At 39.8% G+C, this 22,628-nt stretch overlaps 2 protein-coding genes across 2 annotated transcripts in view; one reads left to right on the forward strand and one right to left on the reverse strand.

Moving 5' to 3' along the window:
- The window catches only part of LOC119720619 (neuronal calcium sensor 1-like), a 33,003-nt gene extending 20,207 nt beyond the window's left edge, over window positions 1-12,796 (forward strand). Inside the window, exons 4-7 of the mRNA XM_038190366.1 lie at window positions 2,443-2,532; window positions 4,051-4,129; window positions 5,544-5,710; window positions 7,129-12,796. Of these exons, the coding sequence (XP_038046294.1) occupies window positions 2,443-2,532; window positions 4,051-4,129; window positions 5,544-5,710; window positions 7,129-7,227 (435 nt within the window). The 3' untranslated portion in view covers window positions 7,228-12,796. The remainder of the gene's footprint in view (window positions 1-2,442; window positions 2,533-4,050; window positions 4,130-5,543; window positions 5,711-7,128) is intronic.
- A 120-nt stretch (window positions 12,797-12,916) lies between these two features.
- LOC119720615 (adenylate kinase 8-like) overlaps window positions 12,917-22,628 on the reverse strand; it is a 28,100-nt gene continuing 18,388 nt past the window's right edge. Inside the window, exons 5-10 of the mRNA XM_038190359.1 lie at window positions 20,892-20,963; window positions 20,372-20,575; window positions 19,111-19,242; window positions 18,162-18,251; window positions 16,997-17,138; window positions 12,917-15,420 (exon numbers count right to left, since the gene is read on the reverse strand). Coding sequence (XP_038046287.1) covers window positions 15,093-15,420; window positions 16,997-17,138; window positions 18,162-18,251; window positions 19,111-19,242; window positions 20,372-20,575; window positions 20,892-20,963 — 968 coding nt within the window. The 3' untranslated portion in view covers window positions 12,917-15,092. The remainder of the gene's footprint in view (window positions 15,421-16,996; window positions 17,139-18,161; window positions 18,252-19,110; window positions 19,243-20,371; window positions 20,576-20,891; window positions 20,964-22,628) is intronic.

Consider the following 22,628-nt stretch of genomic DNA (forward strand, 5'->3'; position numbering starts at 1 on the left):
TGTCAAAATATTCCACGACAGTGGTTTTTCAGGGGGGCGTGACCTGGGGGGGGGGGGTGGCCGCGTTTCAAAGGGGTTTCCAATGGCGGTTCCGCAAAAAATGCGCCCAAATCTGCAGGGGGCCGATAGACTGTCATCCGATTACAGAAATTTCGAGGGAAAATGGAGGGGGGGGGCGGTGATTTGGGGGTGGAAAGGAGCTGGAATTCAATTTACTCCCGTTGGGGGCGCCCTATACAGCAAGGAAGCCGCAAACAGAGGTGTTGTTTTCAGGCCAGATATCAAACTGACAGATTTTTTTCTCCCAATTTTTTAATGAAATATGAGTTAAATACATCCTTCCTCATACCGTACAAGTATTTCCAGTATTTCCGAAATAGCCCATGCCGGCCAAATTACGATTTGTATGCCCTCAAAATCTTCAGTATTTGAGCATACTGTGGGCCATGAACTAAAGGATTTGTAAAAAATATGGGTGGAAGCCGTGCACAGGACTGTGAGCTTGTAGTTCTGTTCAATTTGGATGAAATTGGGACACTAAAAGCGCTCTATTTTGCAATGGAGTGTTGGCATCGTTTTTCAAAATGGCGATGGGCTTCAGGACTATTTTAAGGGGTGATCATCTTCGAATTGGAATTTCTCCTAAGAGTCATCAGTTGACCCCCCCCCCCCCCCCCCCCCCCCGTAAACTGAAAAGAAAATGAAAGATGATGAAATAAGCTTTAATATGATGTGTGTCTCGAACACCTTGGAGAGTTCTGAGTATTTTTCCCGAATTTCTGAAGTGGGAGCAGTTATCATTGGGGTCTATGGAAGTTTATTTACTGGTCTGCAACCCTATGAGCGCATAACACACACACCATTGAAACCAACAGGTCAGTGGACTGTACCATTTGATAGTATGGGGGAGTGGGGAATGTGCATCTTTTATGTATACACTATATACAGTCCAAGGTCAAGTAAAATGCCACATATGCTTGACCCGTTGACCTCTGCAGTACATAGCTCACACACAGTTAAAGTTAAAGGGGCAGTCCCTAGGGTTGCAGACTGGTCAGTAAATAAACTTCCATAGACCCCAATGGTAAATGCTCCCACTTCAGAAATTCGGGAAAAATACTCACAACTCTCCAAGGTGTTCGAAACACACATCAAATTAAAGCTTATTTCATCAGCTTTCATTTTCTTTTCAATTTACGGGGGGTCAACTGATGACTTTAAGGAGAAATTTCCATCCGAAGATGATCACCCCTGAAAATAGTCCTGAAGCCCACTGCCATTTTGAAAAATGATGACTACACTCCATTGCAAGATAGAGCACTTTAAGGGCCCCAATCTCATCCAAATTGAACGGAACTACAAGCTCACAGTCCTGTGCACGGCTTCCACCCATATTTTTTACAAACCCTCAAGTTCACGGCCCACAGCATGCTCAAATAATGAAGATTTTGAGGGCATACAAATCGTGATTTGGCCGGCGTAGGCAATTTCGGACCGATTTACTGGTCTGCAACCCTAGGGTGTAGAAGAATTAGGCCTATAAAAAAACTAACGTAATTTTTCAGTTATGGTTTACAATATGGAAGTCTAGTGGACATGCGAGTATTTCTTTTGGGTGTACTGACGATATGGCGGGGAATTGTTTAGCCTTGGCGGAGGTTTGGGCTCTCCGAGTGCTTTCTAATTGGCCCTTTTTTTTTTAGCTGTATAATAATTTTCAGATGTACACTGTAGTACAATGTTGCACCGGTAGGAGCAAAATGTACAAAGTCACTTTCACACTGGGTCACTTCCAATTGCTTACTTCACAGGTCTTGACAACCATCAATCTTATACAAGTTTCCCTTTGTGGTTGGTGTCATAATTTTGAGAGAGTTTTTGAATGTGTGTACAATTGTTTAGAAAGCTAGATGATTGAGAAGTTCCCCCATTTTTAAAAATTTTCCAAACACCCGTGTACCCTCCGACTAGTTCAGTTCCCTCCCCACAGATTTTTTAGGTTGGTCTGGATTTAATTCTGAAACTGTAAACTGATGTGCATGCATGTATATGTAAATAGGCTGTAATTTTATTGTAAATGTTGTGCATATAATATTATGTGCACTGTAGACTTCATGAATGTGCTTGGTACACTTTAATTGACCCTAACTCCCGAAGGCATTTTTGCTGGGATGCAACCTCAGTCCTGCAAAATCCTCTAACTGCCTCCTTGTAAAAAATGCATACATGTGCACTACAGCCTCAATCCTGCAAAATGCTCCATTTTGCAAAAAGGATTTTGGAGGATATGGCAAGGTTAGGGTTAAAAGACACTTTTACTTCAAGTTGTCATTGTTTATGTACATTTCCACAGTCTACAAGAAAGCATAGATATGTACATTGTTAGTTTTTCTATCGTAATGTTCTCACTGTTGTTCTTTCCTGCTTTCTTCTTTCATACAGGAATTCTCCAAAATATACCAGCAGTATTTCCCCACTGGAGACGCCACCAAATTTTCCTCTTTTGTATTCAATGTCTTTGATGAAAACAGTGTAAGTCACTTAAAAGTTCATAGAAAACATCTTTGAGCTTTACTTTTCTCTCTCAAATTCTCCTGTCTTTGGATTATGTGTGAGACCTTGTTATCAAAACTTATTAATAAATACCTTGGAGAGTTGATGGTTTCTGATTGGTCGAGACTCGATCACGTGGCCGGTCATTAACGGTGATAATGGACCGGCTTCAAAGATCAAGCGAATAAATGGCCCATGAACCAGCATTGATCAAGCCCCGTTCAGCCCCATGCAAGCCAATGATTGGTCAAAATATAGTAACAGTCCTGCGGTAGCTTTTAACAATTGAGCACTGCACATGTGCTCAACCCCCATCGTGTGAGACTGACGCGCGCGTACGCAACACCGTTGCTAGAGATGCGTGCGTGCGCGCGCGCGGAAGGAAGTTTTTAAACGACATCGTACAGCAGTGCAGTATATACTGAGGATGTTTACGACGAAAGCGTAGATCTACGATTTATTTTCTTTGAAACACTTCACCCACCGACATAATCCTTTCCTAAACCAAGCATCTTTGTAATTCCGGACACAAGGAATGTGTAACGAGATTTCAGCTTCCTCCATCAGGTAAAGATATGAAAACATTGTTGTAATTTGTTTCGCTACGGCAGCAGTTTCTGTTGAGTTTACGTCGTTATAGCTGTTAAGCTAAAATATGGCCCATGAACATGAACACAAAAAAGTCTGGAAATATCGCCGGAAAAAAGTCACTAAATTGGTGCATTTTAACTGTTTATTTCGTTATAAAGGTACTTATTAATGGGAATAACAGTGTGAGGATCCGGTCTTCACTGCGTGATAATGACCGGATGTGGGGGTGACTGCTGTTAATGGACCTCGACTTCGTCTCGGTCCATTAACAGCGGTCACCCCCACACCCGGTCATTATCACGCAGTGAAGACCGGCTCCTCACACTGTTATTCCCTTATCAACAGTCTAATAATGCAAAAGGATCGTTGCAAAAGATCATATCACCACGGTTACGTGCTCTTGCACGATGCTTCGTATGCAGGTCAGGTGTATGAAACCCAATATTTGACAAGAGATCAAACAATTTTGTAGTGCATTTGTTGGTCAGTGTCATAAAACTTGGCTATGAAACAATGTCATTCAGCAAATTGCAATAATAGCTCTATCTTGTCATACATCTGAAGCCAGGGGTCGAAGGGTCACATGCAACATAATCTTTCTTGGGGTGTTCTTGAATTGCATCTTTACCCAAGTAAATGTAAATGTGACGCTACTACCAGACTTTTTGAGCTATTTTGCTACATGCCAAATTCCATGTTTATGAGTAAAATAGTAATATCATCTCAGATACACTAAAGATGGTTCACTGTACTGGTGTATTAGCAATGGAGCTTGCAACACTAAGTTGTGCAGCAGAATCGCATTGTGTGAATTACATTGAGAATGCAGTGTTTCTTTTATGGCATACAATGGGCGAAACATTTCTGATAGGAATGGATCAACTATTTGCTTCTTTGTGTGTCTAGGACGGGGCAATAGAATTTGCAGAGTTCATCAGAGCATTATCAGTCACATCAAGGGGCAACATTGACGAGAAACTAGACTGTAAGTACATGTATCTAAATATGGTTGTGTTTTTTTTCTCAAATTACAAACAAAAACGATTATTAAAATGTACATGTACCTTCTACTGGTATACATGTATTTAAACACTAATCATAGGGTGATCGGTGAGTGTCGGGATGAGGTAGACTCGGTCTATCACCGTCGTTTGGAAACTGCATATTGCTCGCTTTGGAATGATGAGAGTCCTCCATTACATGAAATTCTTGCCAGACAAATCCTTCCGCGTAGTGGTAGGATGAGAGTGCCGAAATCTGGGACAAAATCATGACACCCACGATCATTTATACCATCTCACTTCACAATTCCAATTTTAAGCGTTAGTTATTTTATTTTTAAGAATTACAGACAGTGACAGAGAAGTAGTTTTTACATGTTTTTAATTACATTCAATATTGTATAACCTTAATCATAATATTATGTTAGTTATCCCGCGAGCGGGAGTGGAACACGGAATAATGTAGTGCGTCTGTGTCCCACATATGTACCACGAGGCCGAAGGTATGTGGGACACAGACGCACTACATTTTCCGTGTTCTGCGAGCGTGATAACGAATTTATCTTCAAGCAAACTTGACGCACAATAAAGATGAAACGCACGCTGTACACAAAGTGCTTATCCTATTACACGTGCGTGGTTTGTACGGAATGGCTATCGCATCTTGGAACAGTGGAATACGCGGAGTGCAGTATGAACCGTGGCCGTACTACATGGTTATATGTAGCACGGCTTGTTGCCATGGATCGCCCAATCAGGATCGAGGATTCAAGTTTACTTGAAGATAATTGTAAATGTTTGTGTTTTTGTGATAGCATTGTAATTTTTAGAGTTTTTGTTAAGTACTCATTCTCTATTGTACTGTACCGGTGAGAAAATTTAATTTCCTTGATGGATTAATAAAGTATTTTCTATTCTATTCATGCTATTCTGCATCCAAATTTCTTGGCTTCAGCTGGTAATATCACATGCATCTATGGAAGTGACTGAAGCCAGTCCCCACAGACATGTGTGAAAATGTCTGCTTTAGCCAGTTAATGCAGATCCAACTTAGTCAGTTTGTCATTTTACGTGCAAATTCATTGTTGACTTGGCAAGATTCCATGCTTTGTGGATAATATCTTAAACTACTTGGTCTCAGATAGAGACTCAAATTCACTGTCTGGTCAAGTTTTGCAGATATTAATAGTCATCATTTTGTAAACTTTTGTCAAGCACAAACACAATTTGTAGAAAATATTTGCTTTGAAGCAAAACCAGATTGCCAACTCAAATTGTCATGGGATGATATTGATTGTGGCTGGTTCAGAGATGAATTATGCAACAGTTTGCAGTATCTTCTAGTGAGCAGCTTCATGATATTCAGCACTCATTTAATTGATTATCATCCATGATTAGGGGCGTTTCGGCTGTATGATCTGGACCATGATGGCTTCATTACACGTGAGGAGATGTTAAACATTGTAGATGCTATCTATCAGATGGTAGGCAATATGGTCAGTCTACCAGAGGAGGAGAATACGCCACAGAAGAGGGTGGATAGAATATTTGCCCTCATGGATAAGGTATGTATGACAAGGCAATAATATACATTTTTGTACAAATAAAACAACGGTTGTTGACTGCTGTGACGTGGGATAAGATGTTTGTAACACCTGAGGGGGTGCCCCGAGGGGGTTAAAACGGCGTATCCCATATCACAGCAGTCAACAATTGTTATTGTTATATCGTGCCAATAAGTCAAAATGATAAATGGTTGTTACTAATTACTGTGTGAGAAATAAATTAAACCCACTTTGATATAACCTGTCGGACATGAGACTGAGCGGTTCGCAGTTCTCATTGCTCGAAGCTAGCGCGCAGGCAGGGTCCATACGCGCATGTAACGTGTGCAACGGACGCAGTGCAATATCACTGATCTCTATGTAAGAGTGTTACATGCGTTTTTATAGACCAGACACGTGGCTGTTCAAAACCAATGAAATTACAGCATCCAAGCACACAATATAACAATAATATTTGTATCCAGCTTCCACATAGTACAAATAAATTGCACTCGCTATAACAGTATTGGCACAAGTCGAATAGCTTGTGCAATATTCTTGTATCCCCCTCAAATCCAACCAATGTATAAATATTGGTCCCAAAGTGTTTGCTGAGTTGACTGCCTCCTGATGCAAAGCATAGGGAGGTACATGTAGTCAAAATCAGCCAACATGTGGGAACCAGTCATTTTACACTGCTTCCCGAATTTGTTTTTTACACCCCATACATATTTAGATCCGTTAAAAGTAAGAAACTTTGATATGAAATCCCTCCCACAGAATACATATAATTATTATTTATCTATCGCGACCTCACTTGCGATCACGATTGTTGCATTATTAGGAGCATACCGGTAGGAACTAATCGAGAGGTACTACATTTGTTTTGTACTTCCTTGGTAGAACCCACCAGTTGGGCGATAGTGCCTGCATCACGTGTGCTGGGTAGCTACCTTTACTTCCCTGACACATTGAAACATCCATCAATAAAAAAAATGCGTTTGGTTTATAAATGTGTATGAGGTGTAATTATATACATGTAATTAACCCTCTCAATACCGATGTTGGGTTTACTTGACAAGGAAACCACACTCAGAACACCCAGTTGTTAAAAAAACCAAGTTTATTGCACCACCTATACTTCATCCACACACATACTGACAGTATTTTGTATCATTGTTGTGTAAGTTAACTTATTCATTGTATTACCATTAAAAAATCTGGAGAAACGTGCTTCTCAGACATCCATGTGCAGTTTGAGTATAAAATGCCATTCATTCAGAGCTATTTGAAGTGGTCAAGAAACGCCATCTTCTGTTTACACATGGAGTGCACACAGGGTTGCATGCATCCTCTGTTGCTGTTGGACCAGTCAATTAGCAGCATCAAGCTTTCCAGTGTGCTCAAAGATGAATGTCTTTTGCTCTTATTTATTTCAGAACAAGGATGATAAATTGACAAAGGAGGAGTTTCAGAATGGATCTAAGGAGGACCCAACCATTGTGCAAGCATTGTCACTCTATGATGGCCTGGTATGAGAGGCTAAAGAGATTCTTGATGAGCAGGAGCTGCAATACTTAAGTGAGCACAAATTCTAAGATGTTATTGTTCAGAGGTGCAATGTCCATCCACATGTGGATGTTCATGGTCTTAACTTGTGTTGGAATACAGCGTTTTCAAAGTCAGAGTTAATGTTATCTCAGGCAAGGGAATACTTACACATGTAGTAACTTATTTTGTTTCTCAAGTATTTTTTTAATCTTGTTCAAACGATTCTTTGGAGGTTCTGTTGGCTTAAGATTTTCTGAAATTCCAATATGGACATTTGGCTTCTGAATGGAAAATGACCAGTACTAAAAATGAATTGAAAGTCCACTTCTGATGCAGGTGGAGTAGCCCAAGGAGTAATAACATTAGACAGTCTTCACCATTTATACATGCATGGATCCAGATGGGGACAGACAGAAACCATTTCCATCACTTTCTACATGTCTTCCTCCAACAAAGTGGAAACAATTTCCATTTATATATTGTAGAGCCTTTTTTTTTAAATAACAGAATCCAGCGTCATCATGACAGAATGCATGACATAATTCTCACCTGGTTCCTATAGACAGAATTTTCATGATGATGTCATAATCACTGCGTCTTCAGTAGCTGTGCAGTGAGAGACGTTTTGTTTACATTGAGTGTGCGGGAACGGTCAGAATGCCATTCAAAACGTGACGTCATCATGAACTTCTTTTTTATACTGCAACAGTATTGCAGTGTGGTTCTTTTGAGAGTTCCTGAGCACAGTGTACTGCAACTACAATCAGTACCAAGCCTATGATGACTGAGTACTTAATTTAAGTGTGTTGATCATTCAAAATGAATGAAGACTGACTAGGGTCCAAGTCCTTTTGCAAATACCGTGTAGATTCGAAGGCTAGTGTCCAGAGCTATGGTTATGTCGGTTGTGGTCGTTCATGCTGCACTAGTTATATGTCAGTATTCTTGGGAGCCTTTGAAAAGGACTCCCCTACAGCACTGTAATGTCACATACATGTAGTAAACATTGTCATGTCATAGCATCTCAGGTTTATTGACAGGAGGCTTGATGTTTGAATCAGAATGAGTATTGTAAGGGGTACAACAATATTGCAAGAGTTATCTGGGCCCAGGTTTTCTGGCTCTGTGCACAATAAGTGAAGAAGCTGCACTATTACATTTGTAAACCATTGCATTAAAATTAAGTCCTGTTGATAAGCAAATTTCCTGGGTAAGCATGGAGTTTGGACCTCGCATCATGCAAAAGGAATTCTGTGCTTACAGAGTTAGTGCAGAGGTTCTGTGTTAGCACTGTAAGCACAAAATGGTGATTATAAGTGCAGAATTCTGTAGTAAGCAGAGCCATATAACATGGGACCCTGAGCTCCTGATGAAGTAGCCCTTTGGATATGACTTGGTGGGCAAACTAATCTTTAATGATTTGTTTCCTGTGAATAGAGCCTTTGCACTGCATCTTTGATGTGTAATATATGCTACAGGGATACGCATGAGTAGACACAAAACACACCTCCAAGATGGCTGCTGAATGCACTCTATCTATACATGCCAACTTGCTTAGTCACATACCAGTGTTGTAGTCGAGTTCTTTGTTCCGAGTACCAAGAACTGCCGAATTGCTCAAAACGGTACTCGAGTGGTACTTGAGTGTGAGTACGGTGTACGAGTACTACAACACACTCACATACTCCATCAGCCATGAACCCTGTCACAATTATGATTGTGCTTGACATCGGTACATCAGTTTGTTGGCCACTCGAGAATATCTTTTCTAACCACTGCCTCCGGCTGAATCTGATGTAAAAAAAACACCAAATTCACAGATAGTAAAAGTACAATCTGTGTTAAGCTGGAAACTTGGCATGTATGCTATAGTTGAACTATTATGTTTTTACAGAGGTTTTTTGGGGGTTTTTTTGTGGCCGTCTCATCAGTACATGTATTTGTATATACATGTATACACATTAAAAATATACAATATTTTTAATGAACATGATTGGGCAGAATGAGATCTTGTGTATGTATTTATGTCAACACCTTACATCTGTGCTAGTCCTATATAACTAGACATCTGTTAAAAAGGAATCAGACTGAAGAAAAGGTGACTGTAAAGGGATCATTCTATCAATTTGGGGTCCAGTTTTTGTGTCCCTGTTACATCTGATGTATACGATTTTGTAATTCAGGACACATATTTAATGCCTTGTATCTCCAAGAGTGATTAACTGTAAAGCAAAGTCAAACAAATACAAAAATAGTATGAAGTTAATTTTAACGATACTCGAATGGCAAATTACACAGGTCAGTTGTAACAGGGGCACAAAAAATAGCACCCTTTTGGACCCCAAATTCATGGAATGACCCAAGTACATGTGTCCTGATAGCACTGTTTTCTTTTCAGCAGAGTAAGCCAGGATAATTAAACTTTGTACCTCTCATAAAACTATATTATATATTATTAAGAACCTATGTGACATGTTGATGAGGCATGAGTGGGGTGCCACCTCAGTATTCATCATCTTAGTCATGTCACTGGTGTAGTGTGTAATGTGACCTCATTGTTGACATATTGAGTTTGGTTGAATCAACAGTAATGGTATTTTAAGGTTTACCTATGTCTGTACATTTACATAGATCTTGAATATTTAAAATCATGCAATTTTGAGTGATACTGGATTGTTTATCTTTCTGGAAGGTTATTATTTGTGGCAAGACTAATTATCTGCAATAAGTGTACATAAAGAGGCGTATAAGAAGACATTGAAGTGTATTGATAATGTAAACTTTAACTAAGTATCCAAATAATGATTGAGAAGTTAGAAACCAAAGTGATTAAATGTTTGTATAACTAATTCAATTTTATGCTATTAAATCAATCCTAAACTTCACATTTTATTGCAACTTTTAATACAAGTATTGAGGGTGGTGAGCAGTCGTTCCTTGACATGAGATAAATGCAGACACCTACATGTACAATGTACGTGAATCTCTAGTACTACGTGTGTGTTCATATGCCCAGTAGTTTGACTATAATGGTGGTGGCCATCACAAATATCTTGTGCAGATGAATTTAGGCTTCGTAATATCATACTGGAGCTGGCACCAATCTGCATTGTTTACACACAGTACCAGTGATATGTAAATGTACACACACAATATATACATTAGAAACTCTTGTTAGAAAAAAAGAAAATTTTTATCCACAGAGAAAATTCCATCTTTTGTGCTCAAAGCATTATGTATGAAAATGCCAGTTCCTTGTCAACAAAATTCAAAATAGGCCTATTGTTTGGCAATGTCCTCAAATTGCCAGTGTCATCTTTTAGCCATGATTCACTGCCGTTGCTTTGTCCTTCCATCATTAGCTTGTCTGTACTGTCAATTGCTTAAATCAGCCAATGCTAGAGGATGTCAATCTTGTAGCACCTACGTGTACATGTACTGTCACAAAGCGCAGGACAACTTGTGCATGTGATGTGAAATAACATCTTTACACCATGACTTCAATGAGCTCATAAGTTCCTGTACTGCCCCAAACTGCCCCGATTGTTGCTCCCTATACTGCCCCAAAACTGCTCTGCATGTTACTCCCTATACTGCCCCAAAGTGCCCTGCTCATTACTCCCTATACTGCCCCAAAGTGCCCTGCTCATTACTCCCTATACTGCCCCAGACTGCCCTGCTTGTTACTCCCTATACTGCCCCAAACTGCTCAAACATTTTATGGCTTCATCAAGGAATAAATACAATGTAATGCAATGTAGTACAAGTGCTCATGGGTTCAACATGTTACATGTATATATACTGGGTAATTTCAGTGAGCTAGAAATGACCAGTTAAGGTCAAGTTAGACATACAGTTCAATTCAGAGAAGTTATATATTTTATATAAAATATTACCAATTTCTCCATTATGTCAGCAAAATAACCTGTAATTGTGATTGTTCACCGTTGATTAAATCTGAATATTGCCAGGTGTAGATTATTTGAATCTAATCATGGGAAATTTGTGAAGTTTTGAAAATACTGAGATGTAATTGTTGGAGTTTTGCACTGTTTATCATTGTCTATAATCTACAGGCTATCTTATTCAGGTCATGTATTATGTGCGACACAAACAATCTCTGCATAGCCATCCCAGTGCAGATACTCTGCACATCGTACAGAATTTGACAATGTTATTTGTAGACAGCATCAGAGTTCATAGCATTTTCTATGAGGAACATGTATTTTGCTACTTTATTAATATACCTACATTTATCAGGAGTGCAGGTTTCTCTTGGATGAGCTGTTTCCTCATTTTACACTTAGAAAAGCACTACAGAGTCTTGTAAAGCTTGAAATTTCCTCTTTTTCAGTGGTACTTCCCAGTTACATGCCTGATTTATTGTAATGTGTCTATGCTTCAAATTGATTGTTTGTCTTTGTATACAATATAGACTGTATCAAGGGTTATTTTTCCTCATTTATGTTTCATCACATCAAGAATGTAAGTACCCTTTACAACATTTCTTGTCAGTACTTGAAGAATAAAGATGTGTTGTCTAAAGGTTATTGATTTTGTTTTCACTTAAGTTTTACCTGTATAAAGAACTGAACATATTAATAGTGCTAGTAAGAAAGTTAATGTTTATACAGGGTGATTAATTATTTGAATTTTGTGAATATTTTTGTATTGTTTTCCTCCAAAGTGAATTGCAATAGTTAAAGGAATGTATTATAGACAGATATTTCTTGGCAGTATATACAGTATTTACACGTACTTGGAGTATGAAGGTCATTTTGTAACTTGCACCAAGGAATATAATTTCTGAATAGTTTGCAAGTCTATTCTGATGAGACACTTCTGAAGTAGATGTGTACTGATTGTCACCTCACATATTTTTCTGTATGTACCAGTAAAACCACTCTTGTAGGTTAGTGTCGGGACAGATACAATTAGATATGATGGAAAAAATATACTAGGTTAAAACAGTGCTCACTGATGATCTATGAAAGTTGCCGAATGTTCAGACGAATCGTCCATCATCAGGGCAGTGCAGCATTGAGAAGTGTTTTAACTTTATACATTTCCCCACTATAATTCAGTGCTTTGCAGCAATTTGTATTTCACACTTAGATATTTATACATTTCTGTGTGGTTATTTATTTCAAAGGTCCAAACTTCTTTGTAGTGACATTTGATATTAAATTTTCATATTTCCTCTGTCATGAATCTCAAATTGTCCTTTGATGAGCAGCAATGTATGAACCTTTTAGTCCATGTACTGCCCAAAAGCACCCTGCCTCTTGCTCCTTATACCGCCCCAAACTGCCCAAGCACTCCATGGTTTTATGGTTCATCAAGGAGTAAACACAGTGTAGAACAATGTTAAACAAATGCTAATGGTTAAAGTGCTGCAGAGGGTTTTTTTTTTTGGTCATGTACTGAATACTTTTCTCGATGCCCCAGCTGGTGTTTATCAGACCAGAGTTCTGCTTTTTTGTCATGTACATATTAACTATGTGTCAGGTGTGCCTCATGAATATTTATTAAAAGTTTTATGGACATTTAAAGGATGCCCGAGTTGTTCAGATTTGTGTCATTATTAACTGCGTCTGTAACCTTGTCAAGTTTGTATAGTGGAACCTGTTTCATAAACTATAGGAAAGAAAGAAGTGCTTGAAAGTACTCGTGTTGTTAAGGGACACATGGTCATATTTTCAGTTGAATCATTTTATTCATTTCATTTACTTTACAGTTTCGAACTGAAATTCAAACATTAGATCCTGTTAACAGAAACTAAAATAACATTCAAATGGAATTCTAATTTGGACGGAGAGTATGTTTTTATGTACACTATTTACAAACTGTTAAAAAGTCCAGAGAGCAAACTGAAGAATAGTGAATAGTCGGTGGATGCTAGGCCTTTTTGGTGGTTAACTCGTTGCAGAATAGTCATAGCTAACTACTGCTGAAACTTGTATTATTTCTTGCCGCTAGTGCAAGTTGCTTTATGTTAAATGTCGATGTCCTACCTCAAAAAAACAAAAGTATATATCTATTTACTAAAATAAATATAAGATATATATTGTCAATGTCTAGTAATTTGCATTCACTAATAACAGGCGTGCAACTTTCCTCGGATCCACTGATTTCCTTGTTTTTCACTTCTCATGAATGCCATTACAAACTGAAAAACACTGTACAAAGTCTGGTGTGGTTTGGAATGTCCTCGTTTTTTTCTAAAGTCCCAGTTGCATGCCTGTAATTAATGAAAGCGATTTAAGAGGAATTGGTTTTTGGATTGTGTCATCGGCTTGATTAATGACAAAATGTCTTGAAATATCTGCAGTTCCATAGCAAGTGCTTAACTAAATCATGGTTGTTAAGTTGGTTTTATACTTACTCTGAGCCATATTTGCTTATTGATAATTTCTTACCGATCAAGCAATATTATTGGTCCGGTGATGAAAATTAAGGTCAGCTCAATTATTTTTTCAGCACTTAACAGGCGTGCCAAGCACATTTTCCCCCCTCATTTAGCAAGATTTGTACTTATCAATGATAAGCAAGCAATAACTAGCCTCACAACAGCACTTTAATGCTTAAGCAATGTCTTAATCAAGTCAAAACAAAACCATACGAACCAAATATACTGTATAAAGAGACAGTGAAAGGAGAAGAAAATGTTTGCACAATCAGTGCTTTCACTTTGGGTTTGTGTGTCATTTTCATCAACTACATGTACCAAAGGTACACTGAAAATGACAATGTTTCCAGTTGCAGTTGACACTGCATTTACATACATACATGGCATATCAAAGCAGTGTCATTGTATTGGACCCTGAGTGGGAGCCCAACGGTTATTCAGAACATTATTTAGAACCTTTGGCTGTGGTATAAACATGTAGGCAGACTATTAAGCAATGGTCAACACTACAGCTGCTCTCCAGCATTGTATTAAATCAGGCAAAAGACTTAACTGGTAATTCTATCATACTTGAACACTCCCTCACCCCAATGGGCTCCATGCACAAGTACCCCTTCAACGACCAGAAAAGGAGAGTCAGGGGAGACCTAGATGAGTTCCCGGTCCATCCACTGCAGACTTCAAATGTATCCATAGTTATGGGGGGCGGGGATTAGTCTGGGAGACCATCCAAAAGGAAATTTGAACGCATTTGCGCACCGACGACGCCTGACGCTCACATGAAGACGCTGTGGCTTAGCTTCGGCACATGCAGGATAAATAAGTCCAGTACTTAAAAGAACCAGTACACAACTCTCAAAAAGTGGCTAAAAACACGCCCTTTTTGTTGGCGCACGGAGCCCATAGGGAAGCTGAAATGCATGTAGGTATCAAATTGAAGGTGTGATGTTCACAAGCTACCATGGCGGTTGTTTCTTATTGTGGTCATAAAATAAACTTATACATTCATGAATCATGTTACATATTTATCAATACAAAATGACTACCTTGAGACACAGCAAATAAGATTCACAATACAGTGTGTCACTAAGAGGTTACCATGGAGTGCATTATTGGGGGAAAAAATGACATTACACTCCAAGGGGGAACTCCTTTTGCACTACAGCATGGTAGTTTTACACTCTGGGGACCTTTAAATAGGGAATTTTGTTTGAACAACAATTGTTGGTCTATTTATGGAGCTTCCAAATGCATTTGTGATTGTGCGGTATGCAGGATAGTATGTTGACTGTATAAGTGAATAGTACTTGGCCTCTTCCAGGCAAACGCATGGTGACATACACTCTATTGTGAATCCTTCATAATGTCAAACGGTATCGCTCATCAACTCAAACTTTCTGCAAATCCCCCAACACCACAAATTTGCAGCTGATCCCAATTATTTTACTCCTGCTGTACCAGTCGCTTGGGCAATGGATTGACCAGCATACTCTCCACGCACTCAAACACTGTGTGTGGATCCTGGTCAGCATTGATATGATGTGCATCCTCATAGAAGTCTGCAATCTCCTCGGCATAGGCATAGTACTGGGACAGGCGGTTGCGAACGATTTCCTCTGCGTCCTTTGGGTGCTGGACAGAGCGGTCTTTGATTCTATTGGTGCGTGGTGGGTTATAGAGGGCGTGGTACTGATCACCTGTCACCACGTCAAGGGAGCGTAGTGTCAAGCGCTCATAGACCGAGTCATTGGGAACGTCCAGGAAAAACACCCTGTTGAAAATGTACAAAGATATGGCCACTTGTTCATTCCACAGTTTCACAATCTTTTGAATTCTTGTCAAATACTAAACAAATACAGGGGTCACATCTGGTATAGCAAGAGACAAGTAAAATATCATTGTCTCATTCTGACTAGACTTGCATGTGCATCAAACTTAAATTCAAAAATCGTTTGTGGAAAGCGATTTTTTTTATCCCACGGATGAATCAGTAGAAGCCATTACAGCCAAAACATGGAACTGAATGTAAACATGGATGGAACCTCATGTGGGGCTTTCAAATTGAGGGATTTGAAACACTGAAAGGTTGGCCCTAGTAAGGCCACTCTGGTACACAGCCAATGAATCTTGTTTGGGGCAGAGGGAAACAGTACAAGTGGCTTCTGCAACTTTGGTTACCGAGGTAACATTGGTTACTGCGGAAACATTGGTTACTGCAGAAACATTGGTTACTGCGGAAACATTGGTTACTGCAGAAACATTGGTTACTGCAGAAACATTGTTTACTGTAGTTGTTTTAATTTCAAGTTAGTAAAGAATTACCATTTCTCCTCAATGTCTCTGATGGGCACTTTTTCTGTCAAAGTGCAGTGTGCAAAATATGTGCAATAAACACTGCTACTTATTACAGAGAAGTACATGTACCCACAAGTGGACCTACAAGGTTTGCATCATGGTATAGGGTACCAGACCAAGATGGCCTAGCCTTTCACCAACACATGCGAGACCACACATGCGAGTGGCAAAGCCACGAGGGCCTTTTGCAACTTGTCGAGAAATTCTTATGTTTTTCTTTATAATCTCGACTTTTTGCTACCCCAAAAGGGTAGCAAAATTCCAACCAATCATCAGCCTGTTTGTGCGTGCGTGGCTACTACCCGGACGCGTCAACGCGCCCGGATGCTTGCACAAATTTAAAAACAAAAAATGCGAGTCTAGTTTTCCCACGAGATCGTGACCGCGTAATTGTTCTTACATTATCTTATTTTAGGCCAAAAAAAAAAAGTCTCCGGTTTCTGGTATGCGCGCGCGTCGCCGTAGCCATGCGCGTCGGCAAAATGAAAAAGTTTTTTTTTCAATGGAAGATGATGTCTCAAAACCGCCAAACTCACTGGTTTGACTGGAATTCTGCTGCTGCACAATTTTAACGTGTTTTTAGATGGGGTTATGATCGAGAATAAGATTTATGTGGCCTCTCTGGACTCCCATATATTTGCACCAAGTTTAGTCGGGCACCATTTGCAGTCATCAGCCGACATTTGAAGCCAAAAAAAAAAAAAAAACAGGTAAAAAAAAGAAAAAGCCGCGTCGCCGCACCACTTTTGGGGCAAGCTCCATACCAGAAACCGGAGACTTTTTTTTTTTGGCCTTAACTGTACTTATAAAGGTATTTCAAGAAATTATTTGAGGGTATGAATAATTCAACAAAATCAAGTTGTTAAAGGCCTCGTGGCTCTGCCACTCGTGCGTGCTGACTTAATCTTTGCTCCAGTCGCTTCAGGTCTTCGCAACTCCGCCGCTCTAAGCCACGTTGGCCTGGGCAAAAGGCTAAAGATGGCCTGACTCACCTGTTTGGTTCATGACCAATCTTAGACAGGTTCTCAGCTTGTTCCCTTGTCCTAGGGAATCCACGCAGCACCCAACCCCTGGTCACACAGTCCAGTTGGGCCAATCGCTCATCCAGTATCTTGATCATCAGGTTGTCTGGCACTGAACCAAGTCATATATGGTGATACATGTAAGTCCGCTTATCAATGTCTTTGGTCACAAGTCTTGTCTTCTTGAGTTTCACCTCTGAATCCTGATTTAGTGAAAGCTAGAGTCCATCATTTGCAGCTATCCAAAAAGTAACTGGCGTAATTATTGTTGAAAAACATACTTGGTTGAAAGATTTTAAGGGGACTAAACTCCCTGTGAAATTATTCTTTCTGGCAAGCTGTCATTTTGAAGTAATCAACGAAAGAAGGCCTTTCCAACGGTTCTTCTTAAGAAGTACCGTAGGAAATTCAAATTAGTAGTTCGTTTTGTTATTCGGCAAAGCGCGCGCAAGCATTGGCACGACGCACACACACGCGCGGTTGCTATAATTCGTCGGATCAGTGCGCGACATCACGTAGCTGCAATCGGCTCAGTGAGAACGTGTCTCGGAAGCTGAATTCAGGCCCAATTCATTCAGCAACTTTTGATTTGAAATCAAGATCCTAGAATGTTGTCTTTCTCAAAATAGACAGCTGAAGCTGAGCTGAAACTTCATCAGGTTAGTTGTTCAGTACCCTTCTTTAGATTTTGAGCACTTTTGTTGCTTCAAACGAACAAAATGCACAAATTACAAATGATGGACTATACCTGTAACCATCTGCTATCAGTGCTGTTATGTTTCTGTTAACACAACAGACATTACCAAAGGTTTGTGCATAAGGATGATTAGACAGAGACAGATTAGACAGATTAGACACAGTTTCCAATCAAAACTGTGTTGACAAGTCTGCTGATGACAAAACTTCACATATACCAATTTCCATGGTTCAATTTCATGGAGTTGCTCAACAATTAGAAAATTGTCAGTAATAGCAGTATAATACACTGTGCAAAACTAAAGCATGCATGGAGGAGCAAATGTTCTAACAAACATAAGTGCGTATAATAACCTCTTATTTCGGTCAAGCATATTCTGCCCCTGAGAAATTGATTAAGAATGTAATCCTTTCAAAATCCTGAGATGTTATGACTCACCTAGCATATTTCTGTCCACATATGGTTTAATTGCCTCACCAATCTTGGATTCATTAGTGATTGCCTCACTCACTAGCTGCCCAGAAGACACTGCAATAAGACATTGGGAAGACATTCATGTCCATATTAATGCATACATAAAGTATTCACAAAGATGCACAAAAGCACATGGTAACCCTACCCAAAAAATCCAACTTTTATAATGTCTTTAATTCTGGTCAACCATATTTTTAGCACAAGAAAAATACTTCATAATCTGCAATTTAAAACTAGTTGACGGAAGATATATAGTTGCATTTCTCTGGCGTAAAAAGTACCCAGGGCCCAATCACGGGGATCAGGTTGTCATAGCTGTGCTTTCCTTGCTTTCCACCGCTATGGCCTGGGTTCGATTCCCACCTGGGCCCAATATGTGGATTGGGTTTTCAGTCCCTACCTGATTTCTTGGGTTTTCCCTAGAATATCATTCTGGGCTTTTCCTCCCACCACGGAAACTATTATTTCCTTCCACATCTTCTACCAAGGGACCCTACTGGAAATAAGTCGAAAGACATTCGTGGGCTATCCTGTCAATCACAATTCAAACAAGTTCAAACACAAGTCAGATTACAAGAAACTGGGGATGAGCAATGACAGAAAAATGCCTCGGTCACGATTCATTTGAATATCATGTCACTTGGTGTTAACGTAGATCGCTTGTGATTGAATTGTGATTGACATGTGAGGACTGGTGATGAACTGATCACAACTCTAGATATGTGTACCTGTCAAATTTGTTCACACAATCTACTGAAGTTTTCCCATTAGGAATAACCTGCCCACTCGATCAATTCTCATTTTTTTTTTTTTTTTGGTTGGGGAGGTGCTTTAATGTATTTAATGGCATGAACTGAAATGCAAAAACTGTTTCGTTTCAGCAGTTGAAAATGCAGACTAAGTACATACTCACCATTGACAATGTTGTACTTGCTGGCTACCAGCGCTGCCTGTACACTCTTACCACTGCCTGTAGGCCCCAGCAGGACAATGCGCGGTGTGTGGGGCGCTAGGGAACGTTTCTGGCTGCTCAGATTTGTCATCACTGGAAGGAAAGTAAAGTGCATATTTTATGTACTATTGAAATAAGCATAGAATGTGATCAAATGAGTACAATTAACCTATTGCGGTAGAATCGCGTCAACGTAGCTTGAGAAATTGTTCAATTACATGACATACAAATGGACACGGAACGCCATGCAAAATCTGAGACAAACAAAAGTCAATGTACAAAATTCCATAGGATTGTCTAAGGGGCGTGGCTGATAGGTCCATTCCCTTGTGAGCAGAGCCATGAAATAAGTCCCTTGGCGGCCAGTGAAGCAGTGTTGTAAGTACTCTTACTCATACTCACATACACTTTTTCGTTGTCATACTTGTACATGTACTTATGAGAATGTACTCATACTCAAAATAAAAAAATCTCCTGTACTTGTACTCATGTAAAATGTGCTCCTGCTGGAATTTAAAATGTTCTTTCAGAGGAATGAGCAGACAAAAGAACCAATTTGCTACTGTTTGGGAGGCTTCTGCATTTATATAATGCCTTGGGTGACAGCAACTCGGCCTTGAGAACATGTTCATGTACTTGTACTCATGTAAATGTACTTAACTACAAGACTCCAGTAAAGTCAACCTACACTGAACTTATGGAAGGTTTTTTCTTTTGCAATTTGCTAACCTCAAGGCAGTACAGGTGGCAACAAAAAAAACGGTTATTACAGAACTGAACTAAATTGTAAGGGGGTATCAGGATTCTGACAAGGAGCTTCATAGTAAGACAGAACAAGGGAAGAAACTTGTGGGATATGTTACTGTACCAGCCCTTGAAAGACAAACAGCAAATGGGAAAAGAGGTGACAGCCAATAGGTCTCGTTCAAATGACGTCATTTCCTACAGACCATCAACATGCATCGGCATTTTGAGCGTCAACTTGCATAACGCGCATCGGCTGCGTCGTATTTCGAACACATTGCGAGCAACAAGCGCTCGTGTTTGGAACATTTTCAACACTCTGCAATGCGTGCTTGATTGCGTAAAATACGCAGTTGCGGTTCTCCTACAGAGATGGCCGTCATTGAGCGAGCCCTATCCTGTAGAGTAGATAGACTGAGAAAGGAGCAGGGAGTTGCTGAAGGAGAAGTAAGCTGACACAATAACAATGAATTCATACCTTGGGAGAACACATCAGCCTTAGGTTGGTCAGCATTGATGGCTTTATAGCCCTTGTTATTGCAGCTTTGCAGGCCGTGGGCATGGCGGTGATACACCACCAAGCGGGTCACCGTGGCTTCCTCACCACAACCCTCAGCAGGTTCTATCAGACGACGCTCTATCTCACTGCCTGCTGGGTAGTCAAAGGTGGTATGGTATACATCTGAAGGGAAGAACAAAAATATGTACATGTGTTGACTGAACCCTAGCCTCATCTGATACTATCAAGCGATGTTTACGTGTTTAAAGGAAAAGTAACAAACATTTCAAAGTCCGTTTACAAATTTTCCAAAACATTTAAACAGATCCCATACATTAACAACAGCTCATTTTGTTCATGAATTTAGCCTTCCAGAGGTATTACAAGAAGACCTCTTTATGAAAGAAAGCTGAATCAACTAAAAATGATTCAACTGCAAAAGGCATTTTGTAACATTTTCCTGTTGATTCTTTCTTTAACAGAATGAAGGAAATCTTACCTCCTGTTTCTGGGTCTACTCTCTTGCCCATCTGTCTCTCAATCAGAACGGTGTCTGGTGCCTCCAAAACAACTACAATGATTTTAAGAATCATAAAGTTTTACACACTGTGTCTACGCATCAGGTCTCTAAGAATGGGCTCAGACACAATCACCACTTGACAAATGAAACTGTACAGGACAACCACTTTTTGGATCCAATTCATCAGAATAACATTCCACAGCTTTGCATTAGGCAACCTTATCTGTGGCAAACCATAGAAAAAGGACACAGAAGTCACAACTCTTAGGCTACTTAAATTCAACATTAACATTCCAGTGCCTCGGTAATGCCCATAGCTACAACACTGTGACTGCAAGTTTCGACCATTCAAAGCTTGACTGCAAGCGGCCTTTGAACATGATGATCGTCGCCGCCTTTTGAGTTGGTAACCAACAACCTCCCCACATGCTGCATAATAAGTCATGTCACGTCGTTGCTAATTTTTTTGGGAAAAAAACTATTTACGGAAAGATAGGTTTTAACAAATGCGCAGTTGTTAGATGTGAGTTATAAATATTTGAAGATGAATTGATTTTTTTCCCGATAAGTTAGCATGTTTTTCCAAAAATGTTAATTGACAAAATAGCATTTATGAAATGTGATATTTTGGGAAATTTCCTATGTTTTTTCACTAAATGTATAGAGCATTTTGTTCGTCATGAAATGATTGTTTTAGCTAAGTTGACCACATTGTTACCCAGTATTAGCCACCTCCGAACAAACGCTTTCAACATCATTCATTTTTGGCGATGTATGACAACTACGCATACGTATAGGCGAGGCGTCATAAATAAATTAACCGTTCGCACGCGTGCGCACGCTAGGAACGGGGCCTTTTGTTACATCTACCTCCCGTTCGCACGCGTGCTCACGGCATCCCGTTCCAAACGCGTTCTCGTACAACAAAAGGCCAGTCACGGTCTGTGCACACACGAAGAGCTCATCGGCACTAAAAGTATCCGACAAACTTTCTCGTCGCTACAGGCTAGCCCGTACAGTACAGGGGGGACGTATAAAAATACGGGCACCTTGAACGGGGAAAGCAGTCCTTTGCAAACTTTACTATCAGTATGTATAAAATTTGAATATTGGATTTATAATTCGCTGATAGTGTGTACAAGGCCAGTTTATAACATCAGTCAGCAAACTTCTTACAATGTTTTAAACTTGTTTTTGTGAACATTATATGCAGTACCGTACCTGCTAATTTACATTTCCGTGCTTGTACCCAAAAAAAAAAAGAATACTCGCACTTCGTTTTACATAAAACATGGAGGAAGGAATAGAGTGTTAAACGTCTCAATTATTTTTTGGGTTGGATACGATCTAGTGTAGTATATCTGGTTTTCTCAATTTTTATTTTAAAACGACTTTATCTTCTTCGTCTGTTTTCATTTCTGAACTGCAAACGCGTTTTTCAGTAGATTCCGTGGTAAATTTTAACGAATTACGCCCAGGTTTCTGGCTTTTAAATTGCCCAGGAATATCTTAAAAGGTCAGGCATGGTTGTCTCTTGTTGAAGTCTCAGTAATTCCTGCCACCAACTGATCATCGTCGTGCAAGGTGCGAGGTTCATGCGCTGCACCGTCCTCCCGCGTGCGAACGGGCCCCCTGCTGTACGTCGTGTAACCCGTCTCATGCCTCTTGCATTTACATGCTATGTAGTATGCAATGCTAGCCCGGGGGCTGACTGTT

Source organism: Patiria miniata, unplaced genomic scaffold, assembly GCF_015706575.1.
Source record: "Patiria miniata isolate m_02_andy unplaced genomic scaffold, ASM1570657v1 HiC_scaffold_9, whole genome shotgun sequence".
NCBI lineage: Eukaryota > Metazoa > Echinodermata > Asteroidea > Valvatida > Asterinidae > Patiria > Patiria miniata.